The sequence below is a fragment of the Lissotriton vulgaris genome, chromosome 7, assembly GCF_964263255.1.
Source record: "Lissotriton vulgaris chromosome 7, aLisVul1.2, whole genome shotgun sequence".
In the NCBI taxonomy this organism is placed as follows: domain Eukaryota; kingdom Metazoa; phylum Chordata; class Amphibia; order Caudata; family Salamandridae; genus Lissotriton; species Lissotriton vulgaris.
In genome coordinates, this window is record NC_141695.1 from 1325763096 (window position 1) to 1325773142 (window position 10047).

The 10047-nt window shown below is 42.7% G+C and overlaps 1 protein-coding gene across 2 annotated transcripts in view; it reads right to left on the bottom strand.

Moving 5' to 3' along the window:
• The window catches only part of LOC147703608 (serine protease 27-like), a 454299-nt gene extending 444457 nt beyond the window's left edge, over nt 1-9842 (bottom strand). For both annotated transcript variants that reach the window (XM_086931944.1, XM_086931945.1), the window contains exon 1: nt 9449-9842. In XM_086931944.1, the coding sequence (XP_086788070.1) occupies nt 9449-9488 (40 nt within the window). In that variant the 5' untranslated portion in view covers nt 9489-9842. The remainder of the gene's footprint in view (nt 1-9448) is intronic.
• Nucleotides 9843-10047: the final 205 nt, after the last annotated feature.

The window sequence follows — 10047 nt, forward strand, 5'->3', positions numbered from 1 at the left end:
TTCACATTTGATTTTTCAAATTTCTGGCACTTCTCTTGTTTTAACCATTAACAGCACCTGGGTTTCAGCTCATTGTCTTAGTTAAGAATATCCGGTCTTTCTCTCAGCGGCCAACTGTTACTAACTCTGATTTCCAGTTTAATTTTAAATTTAAAATTTTTGTAATTTTTCTTAGAGTGCAAATTCCGCAATTCACTACAATGTAATTTTGTAATTGTGTTAAAGATGACTCTGGAGGATCACATTATCATCTATCTTCTTTGATACAACGGGCTGTACATCTACCCCCTGACGAAGGGTTCAGATTTGAACCCGAAATGCATTGGGAATATCGTTGTTTGTTTGTTTAAACATGTGTAATGAATTTCAGATGTAATATTGCTCATGTTAATGTTTGACTTTCATATGCATTTAAAGCATGATGATACATACAATAATATGCATAAGGATGCAGATGATGTTTCTTTTTGAAATATAAAGAATGTATGATTTAATGATTATTTTGTTGAAACATTCTTTACAAATATTGCATAAACTTGTTTGAAATTGAGGAGACATTCTTGTCCATAGCTGTGCTCTATCAAGATTGTGGTGTTTCCTCAGCCTTCTTTTGATTTGCTAGGCAACATCAACTTTAAAGTGAAGCTAATCTTATAGAATGACTTGTTAATACACGTACGCCTGCAATAAATATGTAGGAACCTGTCTCTAATGTTCTTGTTACAGTCTATTCACCTGTAATAAGAGCTCTGCCTAGCTATTCGACTGCAGAAACTTAAAATAGTTGATGTGGAACATCACAATACCTCCAGCCATACCCAGCAGAAGTATGAAAGACAGGTTAGGCAGCTCAATGACAAAGCTGTATCAACAATCTAATAGAGGGCTAACTTTTTCAGAGTCGTGTTTCCTTAACATTAGGGCTTATTAGCAGTTAGGAAAGATATCAGTAATTTATTATGGCACGGCTAGAGATTATTACAGCAAAGCAGGTTTCATTTTTATTTTGCCCTACATTCTGAACTATATACCTGGATTTTTTAAAGTGCCCTACTCGAGACTCCATATGTTTTAATCTGAAAACCCTGGCCGCATATTGTGTTGCCTACTTTTGCATGATATAGACAGCATTTATTCTACACATCTGCAACCATACTGTCTCTTGTATGTGAAGCAGAAAAAGGACACAGATTAAAGATTTTAGGGGAAATCTTCATGACGTATCCATGCAGTATAAGGAATAAAGAACCCCCAGAAGTAAGTTAAAAAGTTATTCCAAATCTCTCGCATTCCACTACTTTCTAAAGGGCCTCAGCCTGTGTTCACTTGCTTAAAGAATGTTGTAGATCTTGTGTTATCCTTATAATGTCCAATAGAGGACACTGGGACAAAATCATCGGAGCAATATATCTGCACTTTGTGCCTCTTGGTAAAAAAGAAACATTGTGCCTCAGGGCAGATTGCGGGAAAATATTATCTCAGGAAAAAAACGGAATTCCAGCCTCATACACAGCAGAGTAAACACATCAAACAAGCGTTCCATTCATCTCCACAGCATTAGTATGTTTCTCTTTCTCAGAAGGACTTAGGTCTTCTTTTGGGGGAGTTATCAGCCAATCCAGCCCTAAAAGCAACTGCCTCCCAGCCTGCCAATGTATTGTGTCCCCTTCAGCCAGTCGAGCCAGACTGAGCCATGAATACGAGCAAAAAGTATTTTCTGAGCCCAGTGGAAGAAGATCTCAAACTCTTACCTGCTGCTAGGTGAAGGAACTGCAAACTCTTACCTGTGCCTAGGTGAAGAAGCTACAAACTTTTACCTGTGCCTAGGTGAAGGAGCAACAAACTTTTACCTGTGCCTAGGTGAAGGAGCTACAAACTCTTACGTGGGCCTAGGTGAAGGAGCTACAAACTCTTTAACTACTTCAACGCTACTGACGGAACCGTTTCGTCACTCCCCTCGGTGGGCTGTGCTCATGACAGAACAGTTCTGTCACGGCCCGGCCGCCGCGGCTGCGCTGCGCTGATTTCGCGCCTGGGCGGCGGGTTTCATTAAGCGGGCGGGGCCGTGACGGAACCGTTCCGTCACAAGCACAGCTCACCCGCGAGCCATGACGGAATGGTTCTGTCACCAGCGCAGGTGAGCCGCGGGCCCGCCGGCGACCGTTAGCGCTGCGGCGAAATAGCCGCCGCAGCGAAGGAGTTAACTATGCCTTGATGAGGAACTACAAACTCTTACCTATGTCTAGCTAAAGGAGCTACAAACTCTTACCTGTGCCTCGGTGAAGGAGCTACAAACTCTTACCTGTGCCTAGGTGAAGGAGCTACAAACTCTTTAACTATGCCTTGGTGAGGAGCTACAAACTCTTACCTATGTCTAGTTAAAGGAGCTACAAACTCTTACCTGTGCCTCGGTGAAGGAGCTACACACTCTTACATGTGCCTAGGTGAAGGAGCTTCAAACTCTTACATGTGCCTCGCTGAAGGAGCTACAATTTCTTACCTGTGCTTAAGTGATGGAGCTACAACCTCTTACCTGTGCCTAGGGGAAGGAGCTACAAACTCTTACATGTGCCTCGCGGAAGGAGCTACAATTTCTTACCTGTGCTTAAGTGATAGAGCTACAACCTCTTACCTGTGCCTAGGCGAAGTAGCTACAAACTCTTACCTGTGCCTCGCTGAGTGAGCTACAATTTCGTATGTGTGCCTCGGTTGAAGGAGCTACAAACTCTTATGTGTGTCTGCCTGTGGCTAGGTGAAGAAGCTACAAACTCTTACCTGTGCCTACCTGTGCCTCTGTGATGGAGCTACAAATTCTTATGTGTGCCTAGGTGAAGGAGCTACAAACTCTTATGTGTGTCTGCCTGTGGCTAGGTGAAGAAGCTACAAACTCCTGCCTGTGCCTACCTGTGCCTCTGTGATGGAGCTACAAACTCTTACGTGTGCCTAGTTCAAAGTTCAAAGTTTTATTTATTATGGTTTGGCTCTCATCGAGGGCCACATAAAATAACATACATAATCCAACAACACAAAAATGAACACAAGGTACAGACAACTTCAGGAGTAACCATTAAATATAAGCAAATAATAAATTCCGCAACATCTCCCAGACTCATATTAATAGATATCTAAAAAACCTTTAAAATAATTAAATAATCTGAAACAGAACATCTCATTAGGTGGGCAGTACAGAGCATGGCGAAACATTTTTATATTCAAAATTCCCAACTGTAAACAGATTGGTCTTATCCATTTTTTGCGCCATTCATGTAATGTCGGGCAGATAAACAATACATGGTTGAGGTCTTGAGCAGCATTATTACATAAGTTGCATAAATCAGTCACTCCATACCATTTTGCAAGAAGTGTATTAAGTGGAAGCAGGTTGTGGCGTAAGAGGAACCATATCCTACGGACACCATGTGGTATATTCCACCTTACATATTGTTGTGGAAGTTTAGGTGTGTAGGTTAAAACCAGATCTTCCCTTTCTTTATACTTCTGTAGAGCAAGTATATCCGTCTTATAGCATAGTTCCCAGGACCTACTTTTTAGCTTTTGCTTTAATTCTAATGGAGAAAGAGAAAATAACGTACTTTCATCTAATTCCAGTAATTCAACAGCTTTTCTAAAATTTTTTACCAGCTGCGAAAACTCATTAAATGTACCTAAAAGCTCTTTTTTTATGATTTCACGTAGGGTTCCTGGTTTAGCTCTGGCCAGAGAAGCTATCCACCTCACAAGTGCAGCCAGCCCTTGGGCCCAACAACTACGCAGACCAAATTCTAGTCTGCACGAAGTCGTGGAGCAGGCAGAGTTAAGTGAGGAGATTTTCCTTAGTACCTTTCCCTCCGCTTTTTGCATAAAATCCCATTGCTTTAAATCCACCAACTCTATTCCATAAAGGAGGGTGGCGGGAATCTTCGCTCTAAATACCTCCAAGCAAGAGGAGAAATGCCTCTTCCCTGTCGCATTATATAGTGAACATAATCCCATACCATGGGCAGTTGCCTTTCTAGAATTATTTTCGAGGTGAGGCTTCTCACTAAGATTAGAAGATATTATTTTGCCCAGAAATGTATAGGAGTTAACTACTTCAAGTTTTTCTCCACTTAATGACCAATTAAAGTTCCTCGATCTGCACTTCTTTTTACCGAAGATGCACATGATCTTGCTTTTAGAACTATTAATTTTCATACAGTGTTTTTCCGCGAAATCATTCAAAGTATGAAGACGATTATTGAGACCTTTAGGAGTCAAATCTAAGATTAATATGTCGTCCGCATACATTAGAATAGATACGGCAGTCCCTCCAATTACTGGGGCAAGACCATCACTTTCTGCAACTACCGTAGGGAGATCAGCCATGTACAGGGAGAACAATGTGGGTGCTAGTATGCATCCCTGTTTTAACCCATTACAGGAGGGAATTGCTTGCGTAAGACCCCTTTCTCCACCTAATAACACCTTACACCAGGTGTTGCAGTGCAGGGACATAACTAACTCCAGTAAGTACCGCGGCATACCCAATGACATCAGTTTTCTCCACAGCGTCGGTCGGTCAACCCTATCGAACGCTGCGGAGAAATCTATAAAAGCTGCATATATGCCCCCACCACGAACACGCACATATTTGTCCGCGATTACGTGCAGCATAGTTAGGTTATCTAACGTTCCATGCTCTTTTCGGAAGCCTGTCTGTTCCTTGGGAATAACATTATTTAAAAGTGCCCAATCTGTTATTAATATTAAAAGCATTTTAGCGAAAATTTTTCCAATGGCATCTAATAACGCAATTAGGCGATAATTAGCAGGATTCTCACGGTCTCCTTTTTTAAAAATTGGAATTAAAATACTTCCCCGCCAGGAGTCTGGAACTATTCGCTTTTTGAAACATGCCTGAAACACCGGAAGCAAGATCCTGCTCCAATTTGTTACATCTTGCCTAATTATAGACATGGGTACTTCATCAGGACCCATAGCCCCAGAAGAACGCATGCTCTTAATTGCGGTGGCTATGGAGTACTCAGTGGGGAGTTCCATTTTATCATCAATGTTCCAGTCTGGAACCCAAGCCGTCCCACCATCTCCATTGGATGCATATAAGGTGAGCACGTATTGGGTCCAGACATCTTCAGTGATAACAGTAGGAGTGGATGTTTTAACAGACCCACATCCTTGTCTGATTATGGACCAAAAAGCTCTAGCGTTTTTACTCCAAGAAGCTTCTCTTAAACTGATCCATACCATATCTTCTTTGTCTCTTTTTAATTTGGCTCTCACTCTCACCCTCCTTCGCTTTAGTAACGCTAGCTGTCTTCCAATTTCTCCTGATCTGAATAGATATTGCTTCCTAACTAGTTTGTTGATCTCTAAATTTAACTTCAATAATGGACTCGGAGAGAAGTATTTCTTTTTTCGCTTACCTTTACTCCTGGCCATTTCAGTAATTTTTAAGATAAGCGTTTCAAGGAGTATGAATTCCCTACCATGCCAAGAGTCAAGATTAGTTAGAAATTGAGTAAGTATGTTTTCTACATCCTTGTTATAGTTAGAACCCCAATAACATCTCCCCGAATGGGAATTGATAGCGAAACCTTTATTGCTTAGGGACCAACGGTCAGATTCAGGGGGTATTAATGAGACAGTTAGTTTGATAATTTTATGGTCACTCAAAGGGGTATGTGTAATTGCCAGGTCTTTAAAACAAGAGAACGTATCAAAATCTGTTATTGCATAATCCAAAATGGATTCACCCCTGATAGAGCCATGTGTATAATTAGCAGGGGAATCAGAGGGCATTCTGCCATTTATAATAACTCCCTCCATAGCACTAAGCTCCCCGAGAAGGATCTTGCCCCTTTTATTCGTTTTTGTATTATTAGGCCAGCAGGCTTGGGGAATATTAAAAACTTCTTCTTTTACTTTGTTACGAAACAGGTCTAGGGACATATTGGACACTTTACAATTTAAGTCCCCCACCAATAATAGATACGGGGGGTTATCCACCTCTAATACCTGCTTTATGTAGGCAAACATTCGTTTTAATACAGGGGTAAAATTGTCTTCGGGCGGGATGTAGGCATTTAATATTATAAACGATGACCGTTGTGCAACAGTATCCAGATTAGAAATGGTTATCGATTGGAATAGATTACTCTCATCCTTGTGGTGTGAGAATTGCCATTGTAATGTATTAGCTAGCAAACAAGCAATTCCACCTTTAGCGTGGCCCCTTTTGGAGGGCGTTGCAGCAACTTCAAGGATGAAGTAATCATTCCCCCCATACGGAAGAGTATCACACCATGTTTCTTGTAAACAGTACACATCTGCCTTTAGAGAAAGAAGGTAATCGAATTTCTCCGGGCAGTTAGACAAGCCCGCAGTATTCCAAGACACTATGTTTAAACACTGGTTAAAGATAAGAAGATGGTCGTGGGTTTCTCGAGGTGGTGTTTGAGAGAACTCCCGGTAACCAGCTCCACCTCGAAGCATCTTCATCTAGAGGGTTATCCGTGCTACCCATTAATGGAAAGACCTGTGAGACCATTCGTTTGCCTCTGGAAAGCCAAATTTTCAGGTCATTATTACCTACAGGATAATCATCTTGACCAGAGGATAACCTTGTGATTCCTTCAACGAAAGAATAACATACATTTTTGTTGACAAAAGGTAACACGTCAATGCCTCTACGTTGAAAGGCTTCTGCTTGTTGCAAGACCAGATTAACAATAATTTTTGAATAAAACTTGACCCTTATTCGTTGGCCATTAATGTTTCTTATAGGAAGAACTAGATCAATATCATTTGTCTGGACCAACTTTAAGCTTTCAATTTCATTAAAACAACTTAGTAGCCAAGATCTATTCATTCTCAAGTCAGAGTCAAGTAAGGGCAAAAAATCCAAACACAGAGTGTCCACATAAGAAGTAATACCCTTAGATGACTGTTGGGGAACATTTCTGGGTGCTTCAGCCTGAGGCAGAAAAATAGGAGCTGTTGGGTTAAATACTCTTGTTATTATTGGAGAATGTCTGTCAATCATATTCATAGGTTGAGAAACATGGGCAGCACTTACAGACCCAGCAACCCCCATATTCGGAGTTGCATCAACTATGGGAACAGTTGCAGATCCAACGATCACCCCATTCGTAATTACTTCAACTGGGGTATCATTGTAAACATTTGAGATACCATCCGGCTCTACATTATCCGGAATGGCAGAACAAGGACTATACCCACTTCCTGTGGTAGCGGGCATTTCAGTTAAAACATGTTTTGGAAAGATAATATGTCTAGGTCTTTTCTTTTTGTATTTACGCATAGGTTTCCCCTTTTTTACTCTTGTTGTCATTTTGGAAACTCGGGTAGACCCAGATAGATTTTCTGACACTTTTTTATCAGGCACAAAAATGGGAAAGAGATCATGGTCCCCCTTTTGCGTATCTTGACACACATTCTCTTCCTGCTCAACTAAGGAAGTTTCCGTTCTCAATAGCAGGACCGATGGAGAGCATGGACTAGTGGACTTACATGTCTCCTGCTCAATGTGTAAACCCAATGGGGCAAGTCCCTTCCCTTCAATAGAGGAGAAAGCCTCTAGATGTACCACAGTTTCAGGGTTAGGAGGGGGCACTGGAGACACAGATTCATTTGCAGTCTTTTTCACATTTTTTGCTAACAATACTTGTAGTATTTCAGTAACAGAGGATAATATACAATCTGAGTTTACAGCGAATTTACCCATTAACAAAAGAATGGAAGACAAGATTTGCTCCAAAGCTATAAGAGACTCAGAGATGGGTTTATCATTCTTTGGATAGCTTGAAGATGTAAGGGGACAAATCCCCGATAGATTAAAATGACGGGATAGTTCATTACTCAGTGGAGATAGATTATCTGTGGATTTGACGGAAGGGGTACTGCTATATAATAGCAGGCCAGACGGTGTTTCTCCAGTTGGCGTTTTATTAGCTACAGTGGGAGGCAGAGATAACTTATCCACATATCTTCCACAGAGTTCAAGGTCAATACTAGTGGCTATGGACACGTCACCCTTCTCATCATCCAAAATATCATTCCCCTTGTAGTCATCATGTATCAATGATTGCGCTGTTAGCAAGGGATCAACCGTAGCCATCTGTTCAGAGCCTATTAGCAGATCCGCTACCTTAGGCTGGCTAAGTGACCTCTTCATTTCTACCATGGGTGTCATCACACTACCTTCCTCCTTACTTAAGCAGGTATTTAATTGCTGTAGTGAATCATTAGCAAGTTTCCTGGAGACTTCAAGCGATCTATCTAAGCTTTTTTCCCAAATTTGGTTTAATTGCAACTGACCTTTCATAATAGCACTGTTAGTTTGTTTTTTTCTCAAATGATTCGGACCATGTGATGTACCAAGATTCTCCATTACAACCTTACCGGATCGCAATGTCTTAGCCTCCATCCTATTAAAACTTTAGTAAAGCCTACAATAAAGGACCCAAAGTTATAAAATTATCTGTTTAAAAATGAAACGAAAATGAACTGGGAGAGATAGTAATAGTCTACTATTATATGCCTATATTTCTAACAACTCCTCTGCGTTACCACGCAAAATGATGGCGCAGAATAGTATGAAAACACATACGACCGCAAAGTCAAGATACCGGGGCCCAGCCCGGCCTACCTCGGCCACTGAGGGCCACAGAGGGCCCGCCCTTTGCCCGGGCTTCGCTCCGCGCTTTGCTCCGCGCGCGTCCCGCTAGCGCGTCAGTGGAGGTGAGTAAATAGCAGGAGGGGCGGGAAGAGGACCAGCTGCGGCGAGTTGAGCCGCGCTGCGCTTGCTGGTCCTCGCAGTCCCGACTGTTGATGGGCAGTAGCAGGACCCCCTGCTGAAGAAAGTCCGGCGTGGATCAAAGTCTTGAGCCTACGAGCGGCACCCGCGGAGCGGGGGCCGCGAGGCGTGGGTGTTGAGGCAGCAAAGTATCCGCAGGGCAGACGAAGTGCAAGAGCCAGCAGCGTTTCCACACGGACTCTGTCAGGTCAGCAGAAGCGATCACACTTACGTGTGCCTAGGTGAAGGAGCTACAAACTTTCATGGTGAAGAAGCCACAAACTCCTACCTGTGCCTACCTTTGGCTAGATAAAGAATCTACAACTCCTACTTGAGTGTTGGTGAAAAAGCTACACTCTTTTACAAACTCTTAGCTGTGCCTCGCTGTAGGAGCTCCAATTTGCTAGGTGAAGGAACTAAAAACTCTCCAGTGTGCATACTCGTGGCAAAGTGAAGAAGCTAGAAACTGCCATCTCTGCCTAGATGAAGTAGATACAAACTCTCCAGAGTGCCTATCCGTGGCTAGGTGAAGAAGCTATCCCTAAATGAAGGAGCTACAAACTCTTACCTGTGCCTAGATGAGGATAAGAAAAATCTTAACATCTGCCTAAATGAAGAAGGGCACAGACTTACCTGTGTAAAGGACCGCAATCAGCGAGGCTGGCACTGCCATCTCCCCCTTCCTATGGTCCCAGCTGCCTGAGTTAAAACATTTAGTTTGATCAGCTGTTTAAACCGTCGACTGAGCCGGAAGATTTGCAGCGAGCCGGTAGAGAGTGCCCCAAGAAATGGTCGCTGTGGGGATGAGAGGCCACAGGAGTGTGACGTGGAAACGGCTATTGCCTTCCAGGAAGCTAAACGGCTGCCCAACTGTGAGAACAAGAGGGATCGGCTAAGGGTTTCTGTGGATAGAAAGAGGAACAGACATCTAACAGTAGCCAAGACACCTGAAAATAGAAAGGAGTGCACTGGTGCAGATGAAGGAGGGACGGGAAAAGGCGCACCAGTGAGAGCTGACCACGCACGGTTTCTTTCTCCTCACATGTGATTGCAGAGTTGGTTTGACAAACCTGTTTTACCGTGGAGAGGAGCTGAAGAATGTTTCACCTAGACCAACCCAACCGTGCTGGCCTGAATTCCGCGGTGATTCGTTTTAGAGAGCAATTATTGAGGGTTTGTGCTTGAGGTCTTTTTCCATCATAAGTTAATCCCTATATGAAGGGCAGACTCCC